The sequence below is a fragment of the Typopeltis vanoorti genome, chromosome 12 (genome assembly GCF_054136105.1).
Source record: "Typopeltis vanoorti isolate ZY-2024b chromosome 12, IOZ_Tvanoo_1.0, whole genome shotgun sequence".
Taxonomy (NCBI): domain Eukaryota; kingdom Metazoa; phylum Arthropoda; class Arachnida; order Uropygi; family Thelyphonidae; genus Typopeltis; species Typopeltis vanoorti.
The window spans coordinates 36,474,111-36,497,918 of record NC_143560.1 but is presented as its reverse complement, the minus strand read 5'-3'; the positions used below and the strand labels follow the sequence as shown (position 1 = coordinate 36,497,918).

The 23,808-nt window shown below is 36.0% G+C and overlaps 1 protein-coding gene across 1 annotated transcript in view; it reads left to right on the top strand.

The window, feature by feature from the left end:
• The window catches only part of LOC150100697 (uncharacterized), a 463,381-nt gene that overhangs the window by 44,126 nt on the left and 395,447 nt on the right, over window positions 1-23,808 (top strand). Inside the window, exon 2 of the mRNA XM_090401246.1 lies at window positions 589-1,578. Within this exon, the coding sequence (XP_090257372.1) occupies window positions 1,478-1,578 (101 nt within the window). The 5' untranslated portion in view covers window positions 589-1,477. The remainder of the gene's footprint in view (window positions 1-588; window positions 1,579-23,808) is intronic.

Here is a 23,808-nt window from a genome sequence, read left to right as displayed (position 1 = left end):
TTAGAAAATCCATAAATCTGCTTCTCTAGACCAAACACGGATTTTTTTGAGCCACTTCAAACCTCCAATAAGTACGGCAATGGTCTAACACTGGGCGATAAAAATCATCGGCTATCGAAAAGATATTAATTGAATTTCTTTTTCATTTAGAGAAATCAGAGATTTGCTCATGCGCAGCCTCTGGAGGGAATACGAGAAAAAAAAATTGGGGGGGGGGGATGAAAAACCTGCGTCCTAAATTGATCTTCCAAAAATGGCATCATGAAAAATGGGATACAATCTGGTACAATAATATTTCATCACTTAGCTTTTTATCGTGTTGTTCTCTTCAGGTATGTGATAGCGCCATCTATTAGCTAAACAACGAAACCCATTCCAAACTGTCTCTGTTAATTTAATTATAAACACAACCATTCAACCATAAATTGGGTAATTAATTCTGGCTTCGTTGCGTTTCGGTAACTCACGCACGACATTGCTTTCGCTCGGACAATTCCCCCCCCCCCCCATCAATTTCCAATACATTCCATCGCAGCTAAAACACCCCTTGGTAGACGATTTCACTGACATGTTTCGTTTCTTTTGCAGACTCTTCTCGTCAAATAATGGCAGCCGCAGATGAGGGCAAGTTCGAAGTGTGACACCACCGGACCCTGCGCGTTCTCCGCCTAAAAGGAGCGCGTGTGTGTGTGTGTACGAGGCGTAACCATGGCAACGGCCCGAAGTCACCTTCCGATAACCGTTTCCCGGATCGCCTCAAGTGTTTCTTCGATGGAAAACCTATGTTCCTTCAGACCTACACCTATTGCCTACGGGGGATCTCAGACATAAATTCCCCTGACCTCTGCCGCCAGACGGCGATACCGTCGCTCGGGGCAAGGAGGAGATACAGGTAGTTCGCAAAATACAGTGGCAGTGTTGGATATGCCTTGGAACACGTGCTCACGTTTCGCCGGCAAGTTAGCAGCCGTCGGTGATATCCGAAAACGTGTGTTCGACTCCCCTCTCCACAGTCGCCACCACCGCACTCTGCCGTCATTCTGGTGCGCCCGCTAACTGGCAAAATATCTCCCTACTCGAACCGAATGTGTGCGTGTGTTTTCCCCCTCCCTCTGTAATCCTATCGCAACGATGTCGACAACTGACACTGATGTGTTGCGTAGAAACGGAAGTGGTTATCACTCCAAGACGCTGGTCGACTCTGGAGAACGGATAATCAGCCAAGACGTACGTACTCCCAAGCTTAAGATCGTTTAAGTGAGTGAGGTTGAGTGACGGGGGTAAGGGCTGCACGTTGTGGTGCGTGTGTGTTTTATGTGTCTTCTCTTGCACGCGCTTGCGTGCAGCCGAAAAATTGTCGTGTGTTTTGTTGCATTGTACATCCACGTTTATCCGGAGAAAGATATCTGCGGTGTCAACCTTACCTGAGTTTCTTTAGCTTTGTTTCTTTTCCCTCCTCTTCGTGTGTGCCTTTGCTATGGAGACGGATGTTTCGAAATATTTGACCGAGCTCAATCAGAAGATCAGGAAAGGATGTACGGCTCACATCACTAGATCAGGGAGGCTGTTCTACCGAAAGTAAGTACTGTTTGTCATCTTCGATTTGTTCACAGTTCATGCGGATGTCGTCCCAATTCGTGCACGACATGCATGCTTGAATCCTTGTTAAGTTGCGTGTATCTGTACAACAAATACCCGCTACCTAACAAGGGTATTAATACAATTTTGAGAATTCCATTAATTGTATTCTAGAAAGCCTTCCTTGTTATAAAATATCCTATGTTAATTCAAGAGATTCTCATTCAATACATCGCAAAGTATGAACATAGATATATAAGAACTATTCTCGCAAATAATTAATGAGATAGATACAGATGAAAGATAAAATATAATTTATATCGACGTCTATTATAGAATTAATATCTTATAAAAAAGTAAAATCTCTATAGTACAGAAGAATGAAACATTCTATAACAAGCAGACGTATTTTTGAAATAATAATGAAAATCCAAACAGGTTTATTTTAATTCTTGCGACGTCAGTGTTTAAATTTATCCCTAACACTTCCTCAACATTAAATATTGTACTTGATATATGACACAAAAGTGGATTTTCTTGGCGCTATATTATGCAATATCAGGTACTTGACTGCGCGTGCGTAATATCTATTCCTCTTGTGCAGGATAATGTCTGCCCGGAGAGATTCATTTTCTATTAGAAGAGTCCAACGGTTGTACTGTAGCTCTATAACACTAGTGAATTAGTTCGTAAACATTAGAAGTGCAATGGTTTGTTAGAAATGAATTCAATATTTATAGTACCTAGCGTACAGAAACAAATCTGTATTGTATTGTTTGAATATTTTTAATTTGCTGTGTAAATAATGGCTAAAAAAGTGTGTAGTAGGCAGTATTTTCCGATAAATTGCTCGTAATTTTGTCTGAGTAGATTTCTGTTTATGTTCTTCCTGAGTGATATTTTCTGGTAGATTTCTGTTTATGTTCTTCCTGAGTGATATTTTCTGGTAGATTTCTGTTTATGTTTCTTCCTGAGTGATATTTTCTGGTAGATTTCTGTTTATGTTTCTTCCTGAGTGATATTTTCTGGTAGATTTCTGTTTATGTTTCTTCCTGAGTGATATTTTCTGGTAGATTTCTGTTTATGTTTCTTCCTGAGTGATATTTTCTGGTAGATTTCTGTTTATGTTTCTTCCTGAGTGATATTTTCTGGTAGATTTCTGTTTATGTTTCTTCCTGAGTGATATTTTCTGTAGATTTCTGTTTGTTTCTTCCTGAGTGATATTTTCTGGTAGATTTCTGTTTATGTTTCTTCCTGAGTGATATTTTCTGGTAGATTTCTGTTTATGTTTCTTCCTGAGTGATATTTTCTGGTAGATTTCTGTTTATGTTTCTTCCTGAGTGATATTTTCTGGTAGATTTCTGTTTGTTTCTTCCTGAGTGATATTTTCTGGTAGATTTCTGTTTTTGTTTCTTCCTGAGTGATATTTTCTGGTAGATTTCTGTTTTTGTTTCTTCCTGAGTGATATTTTCTGGTAGATTTCTGTTTTTGTTTCTTCCTGAGTGATATTTTCTGGTAGATTTCTGTTTTTGTTTCTTCCTGAGTGATATTTTCTGGTAGATTTCTGTTTTTGTTTCTTCCTGAGTGATATTTTCTGGTAGATTTCTGTTTTTGTTTCTTCCTGAGTGATATTTTCTGGTAGATTTCTGTTTTTGTTTCTTCCTGAGTGATATTTTCTGGTAGATTTCTGTTTATGTTTCTTCCTGAGTGATATTTTCTGGTAGATTTCTGTTTGTTTCTTCCTGAGTGATATTTTCTGGTAGATTTCCGGAGTGATATTTTCTGTTTATGTTTCTTCCTGAGTGATATTTTCTGGTAGATTTCCGGAGTGATATTTTCTGTTTATGTTTCTTCCTGAGTGATATTTTCTGGTAGATTTCCGGAGTGATATTTTCTGTTTATGTTTCTTCCTGAGTGATATTTTCTGGTAGATTTCCGAAGTGATATTTTCTGGTAGATTTCCGAAGTGATATTTTCTGTTTATGTTTCTTCCTGAGTGATATTTTCTGGTAGATTTCTGTTTATGTTTCTTCCTGAGTGATATTTTCTGGTAGATTTCTGGAGTGATATTTTCTGGTAGATTTCTGTTTATGTTTCCTCCTGAGTGATATTTTCTGGTAGATTTCTGGAGTGATATTTTCTGGTAGATTTCTGTTTATGTTTCCTCCTGAGTGATGTTTTCTGGTAGATTTCTGGAGTGATATTTTCTGGTAGATTTCCGGAGTGATATTTTCTGTTTGTTTCTTCCTGAGTGATATTTTCTGGTAGATTTCCGGAGTGATATTTTCTGTTTATGTTTCTTCCTGAGTGATATTTTCTAGTATTTCTGAGATTTCCTGAGTGATATTTTCTGAGTAGATTTCTGTTTTTTTGTTTCTTCCTGAGTGATATTTTCTGAGTAGATTTCTGATTATGTTCTTCCTGAGTGACATTGTTGCGACACCAGTCATATATACCTACTGTCCTGTATATAGTGGTATTTTTTCTTGATCTGACACTTTTTTACTGTGCTTGTCATACAGAATCAGGCAAAGGAAAGCAAACACGACAGTTGAAGATAGCAAATGCCGTACAGTTAGCATTCATTCTGGAATGTTTGAAGAAAAAATTCGATCAAGTTCTGAATTAAGCAATTTAATCATTCTTTCGTAGCCATTAACACGAATTCTCAAATAACACGCACACCTCGATGGCTTGCTGTTGAACCTGTCATCAGAATAAATATTAGGAATTAATCATAGATGTTTTCCCAATACTTACAGACGTCTTAATTTCAAGAATTCGTGTCTATGTGCAAAATACCATGCATGCAATAGTACTCTGGGATGTTTCTCTTATAACTATGTTTCTTTCTATCTATCCATCCCGAAGGACCCTCTAACTTGTTCATTCATGGTCGGTCGATGCCCTTGGGTAAGTGAACTAACTTTAATGCTCAAGGTTATCGCCTAAGGCGCCACCTGACGACCGGAAACGAAATCAAAGAATGCAGAATTGTGATGCCAATAAAACTGTCCTAGACAAACGAACAACAACAAAAACAACAAGAAAAAAAAAGGTTTTGAAAAGGTCTTGATCCATTAAAACGACTTTAGTTATGCAAGTACCACATGATCTGTAAAGACGAGGATAAGTCTCCCCGTGGTGTATATTTGAGACATTTCTACGGTGAAACGAGTGTGTCACTTCACCTGTTTATCGGTGTGTCCAGGAAGTAAGGTGGTCGCTATGGTTACGCAGTTGACAGAACGCCGTGCGAGCACCAAGTAAGATTTTTTTTTTGAGTAACTGCATCGAAATTGAGATTGACATTAAAATATGAAAATCCTGAGATGCACTATACGCTCGCGGGTAATGGGAAATTGAAACTGACATTAAGAAGATGAAATTTTACGTGGAGGTTAAACTTGATGTCTGTCTTGTACGAAAAAATGCGATAATCCAAGTTTTTTTTTTTTTTAAAAATCGCTGAAGACTGTTTTTGTTTTTATGTATTGCATTCCTTCTATTGGGATGTAGTGATTGTCAGAGTCACTAGGTCTTGGGAATTTCAATGGGGATGACTCGGAAAATTCCAGGGCTCAATACACAATTCGATGATCGGTAGAGTCGGCTGTTGAACTCTGTTAGGCGTGTTTGCTCTGACCTTAGCATTGCATGTATACTGTTGGCCTCTCACAGTATAGCCAGAATGTGGTTCACTTTGCTAAAAACTGATTGCTTTTTTTTAACTTCCCAGAATGCAACGTCTCTTGATATGTCTTCATTTTATGTTTTAGCATCTCTCATTTCAAATAAGCAGATCATTCAAAACGAACTTCAGTTTTATTCCGACATTTGACATTTAGTAACTAGCTATTCCAGTTGCACACAATTCAGTGTAGCGCATATCGCGCTAAAACGCTTTTTTCTTTCTTTTTTTTACTGACGACATAATGGACTTCACAATGAGCATTTACTAATAAACGCACTGCACGCAAACAGAACTTAATGTTGCCATGGAAACATAGAATCCTATCTCCTAATTTTAATCTTCCAGAATTTAAAGAAATTCACTACAGATTAAGAGCATGCATCATTCTTTGTGGGCATTCGTAACTCAGTCGGATTCAAAGGTGTCCTTTAGTTGAAAATACTGTACGCCCACAGATGTGAGACCCTTAGATACTTCTGCGCACGTCAGAAGAAGGAGAATCCATTCCGATAATAGAGTAATCAATCCGCCTTGTGGAATGAGTTGTTTATTATAAATCGGAAAATTAACTTTTCATTTATGAGCATTCTAGTTTTCAAAATGATAACTATTTTGCTTGTACAACAGTAAGTATTCAATTTACTTATAAAGCACGTAATTTCGCGTGTTGGTGACCAATTCGTACATCCTTTATTTCTTTCTCCCTTTCAGCATGAACTGACTCTTTTTTGGCCATCTACCAGATTCGTTTCTATGAACTGTAGGCGTGCAATACCTGGTTCGAATCCCGTAAAAAATGACACTTCCCTTTGATTAAAAAATATCTGAGTTTGAATCCCGCTTGGAAAGCTAAAAATTTTTATGACGACTTTTCATCTGAAGGTGAGTTAACCGATCTCATGGGGGGGATGAATTTGTTTCATCTAAATTGGACAGCTGGTTGAATAACACACTCCCAATTATCATCGCACTTAAATATTAGTCTTGTGACATTTGTCCGTACGTATATCCCTAAAACAATCCCCATACAGTATCCATTAGAGGAGAGTCTATCCATGAATTCCCCCCACCCGTATTAAATAGTTTGGATCGAACTCACTCACATAAATAAACGCACTAAAAACAAAACATGTGTATAATTACATGTTATTAAATGGACGTTATGGGAATATTTAATTCCTCTTTCCAATTATTTTTTGCGCTTTATCTTTATTTATTGCATTTTATATTCCTACACGTTTTCATATAAAGCACCAGGAATAACTAATCAATCAATAACAGTAGTCGAGACACTTCAATATCAACCAGACAGGTTGGTAGAGCATACCGTCTGTTCATTATTCAGAGTGACTGGCCTTCACACGATTACCTCTTAATTTGCTGTATATAGTAACAAGGTTGGAGGGGGGGGGGAGATACGAATGGACTATCTAAGTTTAGGACAAACGATTGTAGTTGAGATCATTAAATTGTCTTTAGCATGACCATGTTTATTCGCAAGCGTTGTGACCTAGAAGGACGCAAGAAGATGAACATAAAATTTAATAACCACCAAACCGGATGCGTACTTGGTCTTGATCAAGTTAGGCTTCCATTAGTTGGGTGATTATGTCTCACCAGATGGAGCGAGTAGCATGGAGAAATTATAATAAGTGGCTACATTGTATAGCTAGTAATTAGATTGACTGTAGTCTCTGGGGAAAACTTATCTAATGAATGTAAATTTACAATAACCCTGATCTGGGTGGTCCCGCATTTTTCAACATTCCAGTGTTCCCTAAGTTCACCTTTTGTCTCAGCCCATATTTGCATTGAGAAATTTTTAAACATCGGCTTTAAGATATGCTAACTAAAGCGCTCTTTCTAATTGACTGAGCAGCCTTCATATATACATTGTTATATGTTATGCCTTTTGTGAAAAAAAAAAAAAAAAAAGGAGGGAAAAGAAAACGTCTAAGGAACTGTGAAAATTGAAACAGGTGACTGGTTATGCCAGTTTGATTAGTTTACCCAGTGTTAGCGTGTATACTCTCCAAGGACTGTGGATTTGAAGACACCATGGATATTAATGTATGCGAATGTCTTTAGACAACATTCACAGACGTCATTTAGAAACTAAATGACGTCTGTGAATGTTCACAAGGAACTTCAGGCCTCCTCAATGGAGGGTTTGAAAAAGTTCTACATTTACACTGAAGTATTACATTAGCCCCGTATTACAGTCTTAGTAGATGACCTGATGGTTAGCGTATCCGCTCTCCAACCAACAGGCAGCCAGGAGCGAATGCTGGTCTTGAAATTCACGCTTGCTCTTATCATTCAGGGAGTGAGAGGTGTGATTGAAGTCTGATTAGCGGAATAATGAATTAAAACTATATATTTAGAAATTTATATACATTTAATCATACAAATACAACATTTATTTTACAACTGATATTCTATCTTTTTCAATTTAGCTACTTGAATACAAATTCTACCCTACGGTTCTTCTTTATGAACTGGTCAATAACATCGTCATAAAAAGTTGGTTGTAACTTAATTTTCCCAAGCAACATGTACACTTGTAAAGGCTGGCTGAAGCTCACTGGTTAGAGCTACGTTGACTGCGTATGGCCCGTGTTTAAGACGAGGTGAAGGGAGTGGAAATGGCTATGCGTGCGCATGAAATCAGAGTGCTGCAGCGAGGACCTGGAAGCTCCTACAACCGAGCAAGCCAAGGTAGCTTTGGCTAGAAGCAAGCATCGGCCTTGGATACACAACGCAAAGCTCAATTATTGTCGCGCAAGCTCAAGACGTCTTCTGTCTACAAAAATAACAGCCTAAATGGAATGCTTATAAATGCATGCATTTATTAACAAATAAATATTACTTTTTTTCTCATTAATAAGCTTACGCAGCAAGCATGGAGAATTCGCCCCTGCAGGCAGCGGATTCAAACGTCGGCATGGATGATTGTGTTTAGATGGAAGATCCGTGCCCCACTGGCCTCTACAGCGGGGTTTACGAACATGGTAAAAACGGAATAAAAATAATAATTAATAAAAATATAAAAATTATAAACCACTCACCGTGCTAATATACTATAAATTTGTAATCTGTTGTGGTTGGAGTTGCATTAAAAAAAAAAAAATAAATGTATTTCATCCTTTCCTAAACAGAAGAACAGATTTATTTTTCTATCACTCAAAGAAATTGCTTTGTAAGTCCAAACAGAATTACATCTCAATAGCTAAAATTTTGAGAGTATACTTCTGTAAGTATAAGCATTGAAATAAATCTAAAAGAAGAAAAAAAAAAGTTATTATTCCCAGGGATTAAGTGTTTTCAAGTAGCGAACATGTCTTTGCATCTTGAGTAAGCTTCGAACGTGTCTTTGTGTTGAGAATATCTCCTTCCTACATCTCTAGAGAAAAGTAAAAGGTAACGGACTTAAAACTCATTTGTATCAGATGAAGAACACTGATAGGACCGAAAGGAGTTTATAATTAGGAAAAGCCACTGTGGGAATTCTTAGATCGATGAAGAAAAGTAAAACAGTGTGTGTGTGTGTGTGTGTTGCTATCACGAGGTATTTAATTAGATTTCTCTTGTGGAAGAAACCACAGAACAGAAGCAAATGCTGAGGATTTCTTTAAAAAATCTGCTAATTGCCAAACAAAGTCGTGGTCATCTAGGGAATATCCAGTCGGGGGGAGTTCAACGAACGCTACCAAAGATGGTAATCGCGTCACAAACAGCGTGTTGGGACAATGCACAACCCAAAGTGTTACCCGAGACTCTCGGATGCTAGTACACAGAATTGTCGACAGAGGGCGCTCCACTCTCAACCCGTTTATCTTTCCGCTTACCTCTTTAGTATGATTTGACAGTACCTTCACTTTTATAAACGATAGAAACGGGACAATTGTTTACAATAAACAAGACAGGCGAACGACATCGTAGTTAATGTGACGAAAGGTCATCAGGATGTTTTTTTCCGATGCACGCTAGAGAATGCATACGACGATATTTAAGCCTTTATTTTTCGACCCTTTTCTTGACGCGAATGGCTCGCTGCCCATCAGCGATGAGTAATGGACAACCGATTCAGAACAAGGACAACATCAAAGGCTGCCGACGCATAACTATTAGATGGGATCATTTGAAATTCTGCGCGAGTCATCTGGTGGCACACAATTGGATCGTTGCAGGAGGTGTCCAACGGCAGGAAGTGACAGCCAAAGCTTTTATCGATCTTTTTTTAAGATGGCAAGTGGCAGACTAGACTTAGGAAAAAACAGCAAAGAAGTATACGCGAGTGGAAAGTTATTATTCCATAGCTTTGTTGGGGGGAAACCTGTAAAGTGGATTTATAGGCCACGTATTGTCTTTTTCCATTGAAAACCAATGACATGTCCAGCAGAGCTTTGTGTGTGTGTGAAAATATGAAATATAATATACATAGGTGGATGGATATAAACTCCCAAATATTTCAGTTTTATAATAACCAAATATAAGCTATCAGTATCAACTCGAATGCTGGAAATTGATAGTTAGTTACGACAAGAATCCAACAAACACGAAGGGATTCAACAGTCAATGCACAGCGATTGCGCAGACTGTTATGTCTCCAATGGGAACAGTCTCAATATTTCATCAACACGTTCATTCATTTGCTTGCCACGAGTTTCCACCGACTTCGATAACTTCCATAAAATCGAAGAAAGCCAGACAAGTCGCAGACAGGCTCCTTTCATCTATTCAAAAACATTGCTCTATTCACGTAAATTATACTGAAGGAATATAAGCTGCAGCTACAAGAAAATAATAAAGGGATCGGTATTGGTTTTTCCTCGTTCCTTGTATAACAGTGTAAACAGTTGGACGGGAGTGTTATTAGGAAGTTTCGAGACAAATTTCATCTTCTCTTTAGGAAAGAGAAGATGAAATTTGTATACGTCGTAAAAACAAGTGCCGTGTTTAATTTATTATTATTATTATTATTATTATATAGATCTCCATGGATTCACGGACTCATTGAGCCCTGAATACTTATTTATTGAGTCCTGTTCATTTTTCTTTGTTCTTAAATATTCTAAGGATCTATTTTTGAACCCCATCCTGTAATAAATATAACTAATTGCATCATATCTTGATGCTTTCTGAACAATTTTATTTATTGTTATGCAGTCATCCCTCGACTTACGCCGGGGTTCCGTTCCATCAGGCAGGGCGTAAGTCGGTTCGGACCTAAGTCGATACATTAAATCAACAGAGTTATAGGAGTTAGGGACTTAATAAGTATGCTGTCATTTTAATTTTTAAACCTTTGCGTTACTGCCAAATCTTCCTCCACCATCACATCTTCATTATCTTATGTGAAGGACCAGGTGGCTGCGGTTCTTCTGGTGTAACCTTTGTTTTTTTGATGAAAATGCCCGATGTGCTTTGCTTATTCCTCTTCTTCTTTTCATCATAAATTTGTTCATAGCAAGCAAACGCAGCATGTATTTTCGTTTCTATTATTAAGTAGCGTTCAACATTGGGGTCCATGTCTTCGACCATTGTGAGAGCATCGCTAACTTCAGAGAGCATTTCTTCAAGACCCTTCACTGTAAATTGTTTAACTACTTCTTGGTTTTCTTTTTTCCTTCTTCCTTTTCTCGTTTTTCCTCTTCTGCAACACCTTGTTCCTCCAGTTCGACCAATTCTTCAAGGGCACTTCCTATGAGTTGAATTATGTCGTCATCATTCACTTCGAGATTCAGATTGTTTGCTAGTCCCACTATTACAAACTTCCAAAATCATGCACAAACTTTTTTTAATGTCTTTTTCCCTATGCCACTCATACATTGAGAGGTCACTTCATCCCAAGCCACAGCAATATTTTTAATAGCATGGGTAAATATTGAATGGTTTCCAGAATTACATCCTTCAGTAGACGAAATTGCTTGTGAAAAAGTTCTCCGTAGATAATAAGCCTTAAACACTGCAAGAATTCCCTGATCCATCGGTTGGATCAAGGAAGCAGTGTTTTGAGGGAGAAACATGACCTTGAACTTGGTGAAGATCCGTACAAGACGGATGACATGGAGCATTATCTAGAATTAATAAAATTTAAAATTCTACATTTTCTTTCACACAATAGCTTTCCATTTCACTCGCATAAAAGTGTTTAAGGCATCCCCAAACAATTTTTGAGTCATCCGCGACTTCTTATATCTCCGCTAATAAACTGGAAGAGTATGCTTCCTAATGTTTTTGAAGGCTCTACGATTTTATCTTTATTTTTCAAAATGGTCGCCATCCGAAGTCACTTGCGATCGCATTGACGGACCCACCAGCTTCATGTTGTTTTTATAATTTGCAACTTCGTTTCGAGATCAATTGTTCGCCTCTTTTTCTGTGATTCTTCACTAGGTTTTATTGATTGGGTGTGTAGGGGACCATGTTGAACAAAACATCGTGAAATATTGAAACGTTGTTTTGTTCAAATAACCCATTTCTCGAACACAAAATCAACAGAAGAACTGTTCTAGCGAAGTGCCGACTATCGAGGGAGGTTGCCACTGAAACCGCTGTTGTAACTGTGAATGCTTTACCTTACGCTCGCTTGCGTCTTGTTCGAAAGGATGGCCGAAAACGTTATTTATTCCCTTAGGGGATCACGGACGTATCTTTGAGAGGACGTAAGTCAAGGAATGATTGTATATGAATCAGATCCAAGAAGGCTTTAAACCAATATACATTAGAGTTCTAGGTTAGCTAAGGGCCAGATAATCCCACTTTCGAATTCTAGAGATTAAATATTTTTTGGGGGGGGAACCTCTTCAGGCCTCTCATAAGGGATGGTCTCACATCGGGCAATGAAATCCATCTGTCACCGAAAAAAAATTCTCGCATCTCTTTTGACACTCTAATCGTAGTCTATTGATTGTTCGGAAGCCGAAATAACCCTTCTCCACCTGTCTAATTTCGGGGATCTTGAGCTAATCTTTCCTCCCAGTTTTCCCGTAGAATTTCCGACACTTCTAACAGTCTTAACTTTCACACCCTTGACGTTTCCAACTGGTTCCTCTTCCGTCATAAAACTTGTCCCACCCACCTGCCGTAACCAACTTTCTCTGACCTGTCAGTAATATTTCTTTCTTCTGTTCTCATTTCTGCCTTATTCATTCCCTCTCACACTTTCCTCAATGTCCTCGTCTATGCCAGTTCAATAACTTTCTTGTACACATTTCAACAGAACCTTCTTCACACATTAATGTAACCAATCGTTGACCATTTTGTCAGATCCCTCACTTTGTCGTGAACAAACATCAATGGATTTTTCTTTCCCGGTGATTCATATAAATAGACCACATCCTAACCAATAATTAAATCCGCAGATTCGAATCCTGCATCCCATACACGTCGTGAATGATTTCGCGTCTAGCTCCAATTAACCTGTAGATCTGGATTCCACAAACAGCCCTAAAAATAATTATTACATTAGCTGAATACAGCCTGCCTTAATGCCTTAGATCAATTGTTTGCTCTCCCGTATTAAAACACGTTTCCAAACGAGAAGTTACAGTGCTCTGAACGTATTAACTTCGGTAATACATTTTCAACATCTACAATTAATCATTAATAACACACCAAGTGCACACCCATTTCTTGGAAATATTTCTCTCTCTCCCCTGGCCAATTGTAGCCTATATGAAAATATATGAACCACTCAGCACTTGTTATCTACTATACGGTCCAGCGATCCATGAATAGATAATATAACCCCCCATATCTTATTCATACTGCTCCAGTTAATGTAATGATAATGTTAGCACGCATGTCTGCAGACTCTTAACAATGAAACCGAAGTGGACAGGTCATGACGTAACAATAGGCTGTAACACGCAACAATTGAATAAAATATTTGCTATATTTATCTCCACAAAGAAATATTTGTTGAATAATGTTTTTTTCGAGTATGGTTTGTGAAAAACAAAAAGAGCAAAATAAGCATGTTTTTGAACTCCGTCCCCCCCCGAAAAAAGTGTTGCCAGGCGATTTTAATTCTATAAATCCTCGCTGGCAGTAGATATCCATTATGTATAGGTTAAGCTGGTGCATATTCTACGAGTAACGTGATCCCTGTGTCAAGTTACTAGCACGAACACGTTAGAAGCAGTCTGCCAACTTATGTATTTATTCCGGGTAGTGTCCTGATAGGAGGCCCTGTTGGATTTTGCCACCATGTATGGACGACGACGACACTGTCGCTGTGATAAGCTGTCCCAGGTAATACTCACGAGACGGGAAGATCGTGACATTACCTCATTTGTTGATATTAATCAGTTATTTATGCCAGGGGAATCTGTCGTTTAATAAATTAATTCCGGGATATCTCATTCACAGCTGCGTCATTCTCCATCGACATTATTCACCCCGTAAACAATGCATGCGCTGTGGCAACCACTTGATCGACGGGCTTAATTTTCCTCGTCCTCCCTCTGGAGCTTCTAGAAACGAAGTTATTGCGCTAATAAACTTTGCATGAAACACGTGGTTGTTGGTGATGTTATGGGTGAGAAGAGGAGCTAGTTTTACTCCTTGGAGGGTCTGTGTGTGTACGATGATACTTTTCTCGTCATCTGGACTATTTTAGGTGATGCGTCGTATTACAATCGGAGGTTAAAGAAAGAAGCAACCGACTCATTTCTCTAATGTATTTATTCGTAAGGATTTATTTTTATGGTTCCAACTAAATCCATAAAGTCGATCATTTTTCAAAAAAAAAAGATCAACTCGGAGGATTGATATTTTGGTGAATCCCCTGAAAGAATCCAATTCGGACCAAGAGAACATTGATTTCCTCCCCCCCCCCCCCAAATGAACATTAATTCTCGTCGAAAACTCGTGGGCTAATTCCCCAAATTGGCCGACGAGTATTCCTCTTGAAATGTGCAGATGAATTCGTTTTATTTTTAAATCATATTTGTTAAATCCTACTATATTAAAAGCTACTTTAATATTACTTTAAATAATAGAAATCCCCTGAAGAATATTCCACTTTAATAATAATTCCACAAATTGGCCCAAGAATATTCCTCTTCAGTAATAATCCCAACAAATTAGCTAAAGATTATTTCTCTTCAATAATAAATGTACAAATTGGCAGAAAAATATTCCACTTCAATAAAAATTCCACAAATTGGCTCAAGAATATTCCACTTTAATAATTATTCCACAAATTGGCCCAAGAATATTCCACTTTAATAATAATTCCGCAAATTGGCCCAAGAATATTCCTCTTCATTAATTAGCTAAAGATTATTCCTCTTCAATAATAATTCTACAAATTGGCAGAAAAATATTCCACTTCAATAATAATTTCACAAATTGGTCGCATTTTATTTTCCCCTGTTGTGCAACTGCGAATGTGCAGATGAATTCGTTTTGTTATTAAAATCATATTTGTTAAATATGATTTAATATTTAACATAGTAGTTAAATCCTACTACATTGAAAGCACAGTCAGTGCTTGAAATCGCCTAATTGAAAAACTAATTGACATGTGGCCTCCATGGAAGATATTTGAAAAAAGAAAACAATTCTACCGATTAATTCTCATTATCTTCCTTTCATAACAGAAATGCTTTAATATTTCAGATTAATTTTTCTTCCCAATGTTCATAAACCAACTTAAGACATCCGCGTAATCAGTTTTAATTAAGACTGTCAAAATCCTAGTTTAAGTAGCATTAATTATTTACAACTCGCCGGTAGGGATGAATTTTTCTGGCTTATAAATTAATTTGTGTAATCTTATTAAATATTTTTGTTACTTAATCTAGTTTCTCTTGAGATCACATATTGCCGGTAGATGGCAGCACTGATACCGCTTTTAGTATTAAGACTGGAGCTACAGCGAAAACGGGAAAATATTCATAATATTTATTAGAAATACCAAATTTGTATATCAAATTCATCTTGTAGTCAAACAACTAACAATAACAAAAACTTTAGCGTCACATACAAATTTAGTATCAATAATTTATTGCGATAAACTCACTTTATGAAGCCTGCAGTTAGGCATTTTTTTTTCTCTAATATTGATCGACCTGTGGATATTCTTTCAATTCCTCGTTTTATGCCACCTCCGAAAAGCACTTCAACGCCGTAATGTCATTAGCTAACCCAGATGTATACTTTAAAACTGCTCAAATATTGAAATGAGATTTTATAATGGATTTTCCCCATTTTTTTTTTCTTCAAGATTTTCCATCCCATTACCTTTTTAATGTATTTTGTACGTCATGGGACAGCCATTGGGACTACTGCTACGACTGTTGAATTCAACCGAAAAAAAAATGAGAATAAAAATCATCAAATACAAATTACATCAGGAAATTTGCATTGATTTTGTATATTTAAAATGCATTGAGTTGAAAATATATTTTTAAAAATAAAAATGCATGTATTAACAACACGTCTTGAAATCTTCCTCATACTGGTGAATGACATCTAGACATCTTCCTATTAATCGGACAGTATAATAAACGTAGCAATAAAATTAAATCGTGGCCACGAATAATGGAATTTGGTTAGTTTTAATTCATGAAAGATGTTACTTCCAAATCCAATGGTAAATTAAACAGCGGCAGAGGGGGGGGGGATATAAACCGGACCACATACTGTGTTGTTTTGTTTGCCTTTATGTGATAGCAATCTAAAGAATGAAAAAATTTTCCATTCACGATGGATTACATATCCAGTTCCAGTAGGACATTCCTAACTAATGTAGGGATCGGCGAAGAGTTGGGGGATGGTTTGTAAAATATTGCATGAAAAATATTCATTTCGACACTCAGAACAGAAATATAAAAATTTATATTTCTGTTCTGAGTGTCGAAATGAATCCTTAGTTTCTTCTCTTAGGGAATTCTAGTATAAATTACTCTAGAGATAATAAAATAAACCGGCAATATCTGTTTAAATAGCTGACACGTAATGGAGTTTAATCTACTGTCTAGACAGTCTGATATTATATTAGACAGGGGAAAACGTATAAAGCATGCCTCTTTATACTTAAATCCTACAAGATGATGGAAAAAACCATTTGAAAATATTCAGTAGGAGAATGGAAAGATTTTTTTTTTAAATTTAATTCGTAAATAAATTGGTAAACGTAAAATTTGAGTGCTTGTTAGTCATTATTTATTATTAAATTACAGTTAGATTTTTGGTCAGTAGAGGGCGCTAAGAACAATTTCTTTAGAATTGACATATCTTCAAACTTTTTAGCAATTTCAACTCAATAGCATATGCTTCTTTTTTGTGTGTGTGTGGGGGGGGGGACTAGAAGCTTTACACGTGCAGATATAAAAGGTAGAATGAAAAGTTGTAGTATATAATAATGTCAATGGTTTCTATAATAAAAAATTAATTTACTCACATTTATCAATGTTTTCTTTGATCCCAACCCTGGCTACCCACAGCTTTAACAACCACTGCTTTAGACAAACAAGAATATAGCGTGATGTTCTATTTTAAATGAATTTTATTTAGTATGCATTTGCCATAATAGATGGTGCCACCAGTCACATTATACAATCGCTGATAGCATTTTACTTTCAATACATTTTCAATACATTTCAATACATAAAATCCGTCAATCGTAGTAATAATAATATAAATAAAATATTCTGAAAATAAATGAATGATATTAAACACCTTCTAGTACCAGCGATGAATTCGGTTTTATCAAATATATATCTTTTCATTAGTAAAAATATCTGTTTCTCTGTAGGGAGTTTATGATGCCCTCTAACGGCAGATGACGATTTTCTACATAGATTTTCTACATTTTATTTTTATTAGATATTTTTATTTAATCATAAATAAAAAGTACTAGTTGAGAGGAAAATTAGTACTCTTCTATGTATAATTGACATAAATGTTTTCTGTTAAAGATGTGCATATTCCATAGTTAATTATTTACAAATAAAGCATTTATCTAAAGAACTAAACATCCACGGATAATCTCGTGATCTTACAAACATACATCCCACTTGTTTCCTTTAATGTTACTTTTATTCGGTAGATGGCGGCACTAGAGTTAAATTAATAATGTTGTTCTATTGATTTGTTTTCTTGCAGAAAATTTTAGGAAGAGTCTTACAATCGTAAATTATTTTATCATTTTTAGTATTTAATTACTTTATTTCGCTGATAATACTGAAAATGTCTGTGTAAAAAAAAAATGCTATTCAATTCACTTGAGCTAATGGAACTGGAAAAACAAAGTAATTAATTATCGTAAAACACTTTTACTTTTTGGAAAACACAGAGAGAAAAAAAGAAAGAACACATTAAGGGCTCTACATGAAGATAAAGAAAACAAAAGAGATAAATGAGCAAAGGAAAAACGAACAGTTATTTTTAATCTCCCTCCCTCTCCATTGTGAAACGTACGATCTTTAATGAGGATCACGTGTCCATTCTGACCAATCAAAAGCTAACATAACGAATAACATATTCTGAACAGAGTATATTTTTTATTTAATGGACATTTTGAACGCTAGATGTCGCCACTAGAGACGACAGCCTTTGGAAATAAATGGAAACTCCTGTAAAGTTATTATGTCTTTCCTAAACGATACAACCATTAACTTATACTATCCTTCTCTTTCCTGCCCCCCTCCCTTATTTGTACGCACATTAGCGAGGCCTGTCGGAGACAAATGGAATGATTTAAAGCCTCATTAGCGAGTGAAGTGACGCCCGTTAAAGCCTTCAACCGATCGCAATGTGCGTGATTAATGTAACGGGCGCTTGTTTGGCGTCCGTGTGACTCTCAATTGAAGACCTTCAGATAGCGATGAATTCCGATAGCGAATGCCAAATGGACGATTGTAAAGATGGAACAGCGTGATGCATTTTAGAATGTACGTCGTTCAAATGAAGTGGAAGAGACCTTTTCAAATCGTAAGAATGTTCTTATTAATGTAGCGGTGCTTCTCTCCACCTGTTTCGGTGACCATTCTACTGAAGTCACCCCGAAACAAGTAGTGCCATCTAGTGATTGGTAGACGAAATTACAACATTGGAATTAATATGAGACAGAGCAGGTTATGAAAATGAATACGAGGAAAACAGATGTCGTTGATTCTTGTCAAGTAAATTTATTGTTGCTATGACCTGACGGATTCCAGGGTTCGAATCTTATAAACGAGAGTCGAACCCTTGACTTCTTTTATAAAGTGAGGAACTTTTATCAGTTGTTTTCAATCAAAATGAGTTACCCGGTCTCGTACGGAGGTGGAGAGCTTTTCACCCCCAGAAACAGTTTTTTCCGTCCCTCAAAAGGGCAAATAAACCCCCCACGAACACACAAACCTATAGGCATAAAATATTTGCACTTGGAGGATCCAGCAATGGAGTAGCGTGCTGCTGTATTAATTCTCCATGACTCCTAATCAAGGGACCCTACCCGTCCTAAGGGATAAATGGGTTGAAGAAGAGATCTTGTTACAATGAGGTGCAGTTTACGAATTTTCATTTACACTACATTAATCCTTAATATACATATATATGGACGTTGAATACCGAAAGAACCACAGAAGGTCGATGCGATTTCATTCTTATGGTTCTCAAAATCACAGACACATCTCGTGCAATGAACAAATCAGTTAGGAGCTTCAAATGGACTATTTTCTTCAGGATAAGTAGAATGGTATGAGCACGTGATCTTAAATATGCTTTGAATGCGCAGTAGAAGATATCAGTAGACCAAATTCATGGCAAGCGATCGTGTCCAACACTGTTATTTGAGGGAATCAACTCTGACAATTTTTATAATTCTTTAAACATTGTTTAATCTCCATCCCAGCACACTTTCCTTCTTTTGTGATTCTTATAGTTCCTGTACGTTTGAAAGTGCTTCAGAATGTTTCCCTTAATGAATTTGATGAGTGGTATTGATCACATCAGAGGGGGATAAAATAGATAGCTGCCAGGGCGTAATTAATCCAACAGGTTTGGAATCAAGTAGAAAAATCTACGAAAAAGTGTTATCCAAACTGATACCTAGTTGAATTTAATCGTAGAAAAGACAAATAAGTAAAAAAAAAAAAAAAAAAAAAAAAACTTATATAAAAACATTACCAGAATACGTTGGTGTCTGATACAGAAATAGGAAACATTCCTGACTTCCAGACATTAAAAACAACAACGGCCAACTGCAGTTTTTTAAAAAAAGACTCGTAGATCAGTAAACACACGTTAATAACACAAAACAAGCAGTTACAGCAATTTCATGTAGAAGAAGGTCTACAAACGTTAGTATTAAAATGCCTAACTAGCATTGAAAGACGGTGTTATTTTCTGGAGGTGTGTGTCTGGTTGTCCATCTACAAAAGACAATCATCGGATAGACATCTACGAGACCACCAATTGGTATTTTTTTTTTCACTTTTTACTAAAATAGCTGCATGCAAACCAGTAAGTTAGCGGTGGCAAAAAGAAATCATGGCAGACGATGGTCAGAACAACTCGCCACTTCACACACACACACACACACACACACACACACACACACACACACACACACACACACAAAAAAACAGAGACAAAAATTATCTGTTTTCATGGTTCAATAGCTTGAAAATATCTCTTTAAAGACAAGAAATTGTTTACTACAAGTTAGAAGTACATAAAATCGGGGGTAGTTCAGCGAAAAGTGAATGACCTCACTCAGCAGTTACACTGTAATTGCATTGAGCAATTATAATGCATAGTCAATAATAGATGCGATGAATTTTGATAGAAACAGTATAGAAGATAACTAATGGTAGTCGCGGGTTTAGGACACTAATAGAAATACAAATGGTGACTTAGTATAATAACTAAATAAAAGAAATGGAAGACGCCGACTAAAACATTATTTTTTATTTATTTATTTGTATTAATAATGACTGGCACTTAATTGTGAAAAATAGAACTACCAAATTTAGTATGTCACGCTCTTTCCATACCCCCCCCCCCCCCCCCAAAAAAAAAATCATCTCAATATCCTTAGTTGTCTATAAGGTCGCCTACAGACAACTATGTAATTCAATGACTTAATTTAAGATAACTCCTCTTGGTCCAGCACCATATTGACGCTCGATCACGGGGAGTTAAAAATAACATAATAAAATAAAAAAAAAGCAAAAAAAAAAAAAAAGTCAAAAACATTGAAGAAGAGAAAAGAACAACTTCTAAACTGTTGATTAAAAAGAACAATAAAAAAGAAACTATTTTAGAACCAGTTTCTCATATCAAATTAAAACCATTTCATCGATGAAATTGAGCACAAAATCCATTGTTTATGACGCCATTTAATAACCTTTACACGAAAGAAAGCAAACGACCAACCAACCAATCAGGGCTTTGTGCAATCGATGCACACAGGAAAGCCAAACTCAGTACACAAGCAGGCTGTTATTTTCAAGTATTAGTACTAAGTATTTATTCGAATACTTATACTTTTAATAACTTAACGAATTATTGATTTAATATAGCAATCCCCACTTTGTACTAATATGCTACAAGTCCTGCAGTCTTTGTTGGATGGGGTTTTAATAAAAAAAAATTAAAACTTTACATTGTTTTGAGTTCGTTGTATACTATAGCATATAATATTTAATATATTAAGGAAAATCTGTGAATATTAAATTATAGGAAGATTTATAATAACGCATGGCTACCCATTTAGATGCTAAATCAATAATTAAGTTATTCTTAAGTACAATTTTAAAGATATATATATATATATATATATTATTTAGAATCGAATCAGATTAGTCTTAGTTTTTCATACTAGATGGCGCGCGTTACCACCACATTTAAATACACAATCGCTCAAGTGAGATCTAAACAAACTAATCGATAAACAAAAGGTATTAAATATTAAAAATATCAAATAAACAAAAGGTATTGATTATTGCGCTAAGTAAGTATAATATTGCTTCTTTATGTTGATTTGAGAACTGCATATTTATGTCTTGTCTACTAAAGAATATATGTTGTTCAATATTTACGTTTTATTATTGTTTTTTTTTTTAAATATACTTGCTATTTTATTTACTATACTATGCCTACTTACTATACTATATTATATACTATACTTACTTACTATTTAATTTTTTAGTAAGCAGACTTTATTATTTAAAGTCTGCTTATTAAAAATATATTTTTTTAAATATTGATACCAGTATGAGATTAACCAAAGGTAGTAAACGATTTCGAGAGAATATTGCCACTATCGCCTATTTCATTCTTGACTACGTAATTTTCTTGCATGCATTAGCCATCAAAAAAATAAAATAAAATAATTGACAATGAATCGTCGAGACATGGCTATTATCCTGTGAGTGTTTTTTTACAACTTTGAACACTAGAACTTCGGCGCGCATAGCGTGCTAAAAAGGTGACAAGTTTTGATGATGAATGACATTTGGGCAATAAATAGCGCTTAAGGGATGCTACCTATGAGGTCATCCTTCTCAAACAAATGGAAAAAAAATGCGTGTACACATAGTTCTAACTGTCCTTGTGTATGTTTCCAGTGGTGTTCTCCAACCGAGTTCACGCGTATTTCTCCTCCATCTTTTCTACAAAATTATCCGTTTGTTTATCATAAATGGCCTACGGCAGTAACTTTCAACCAAATCGTAGTTGGAAAAAAGAAAACAATCTACTCGCAGTAGTCCATTTATTAAAGAGAAAGATATCGTGCCGCATAGCTAAAAATAAGAGAAAAGAAAATCATAATAAGCCTAAAATATACTTAGTTTTTCTTGATAGTTAGAGAGAGGGGACATTCTGCCCAAACAAAAATTCATAGCTGTTGTCAGCTATTTTCCAAATGAAATGGGTCACTAATATGCGATTTCCCCGATAGATGGCGTTACTGAACCAGCTCTCCTAATACAATGTAGATGAATTCAAAAGCGAAACGCTTTTAATTTTCATGTAAATATCAAACTTGAAAGAAGGCTCTTGATTCTACCAGTTAGTGTCGGGTTTTGTTGTTTTCACTTGGCTCAGCGCCTGGTTACTTCGTGAATTTCTTCTTGCATTAATTCAGGAACCCCTCCCCCCCCATCCCCTCCCCAATTACTTTTAGCCATCATTATTCACTCTTAAATTCTAGCAGCAAACCTCAGCAAGTGAAACACATTAATTTTTTTATGTGTGTGGTATATCAAAATCCTTTTAAGGACCGTCATGGCGTGATTAACGTGGGGCGAATAAATGACGCAAGAAATTAATGACCTCTTGTGTTGTCTTTTTGGGCGCGTGCTGGGAGACGGAAAGGAAGAGTTGAGAGACAGTTTCTTGGAATGTGAACACACACACACACACACACAGAATCTTTCCCTTTTGGTGAACTGTCGATCATTAAAAGGTCGTAAATTGTCGTTTGGTGCGGGGACGTAGTTTGTTCTGACGAGTCCCCAGTGACAAATTGCGAGGTGCACACATCCACTATCATCCTTCTTCGTACCCCATTTCTTATTTTGTTCTTTTATTCTACATTCATTTACTTTTGCCAACTTATTCCTTGTGCAATTTCTGCTTCTGGCCTACATATCTCTGTCTTTTTTTTTTTTTTTTTTTCTTCTTCTTACATTTCTCTAATCTTCGCTATACTTTTTCTTAATTTTTTTATTTTCGATTTAGATCCACATTTCTCTCTCTATAAGTTATCATTTTCTTCGCCCTTTTCTTATTGGAGATTTCTTTATATCCCCCCCCCCTTGTGGTTTCATTACATTCCTATTTTCTCGTGTTTCTTTTCTTCGATCAAGCATCGCCTTCTTAAAATTCGTAATTATTAAAGAAGAAATACGTCCAGATTGATTTTGACTTACCTAGTATACTAATATTAAAAAAAAAAAAAAAAAACCTAAGCTTTCTGAGATAAATTTTCTCACTGTTTTTAAGATCTTTTTTTAAAATTGTACGAAAAAAAAGTACATTTTTAGAATGACATTTTGAAAATAAGAAGTAAAAGATATTTCCACTTAGTGAGCCGGTTTTTTTAACAAAGCAAATTATAAATTAAAAAGACAACAACTGTACAACAATCGGTGTTGATAATATAGATCAAAACCTCGTAAAAATAAACAGATTGCACTGAGTTCAGGGTTCAAATGGGGGATATAAATACCTAATTTTTTTCTTAGAGGAGGAGCAAAATTTGGGTGATCGGAGATCCCAACAGTGTACATACATCTATATAATGGAGAGGAAAATATGTAGAAAAGATAGGATGTCGCATTAATACAAAAGATTTTATATCGTCATCATACATTATCTATCCACTGCTGGATGAAGTCCTTTTTAAGATGACTCCAGACAACGTTGGAGTCAAATAGTTTCGTTTTCGAAAAAAAAAAAAAAATTTTGATATAACATAGAACGAGAAAGTCTTCAGGAAAAAAAAAGTGTGCTAAGAAATATCCAAACACAAATTCCACTGCATAACAGAAATGCATGTTATTCTGTTATTTTTTTTCCTTCCTCTT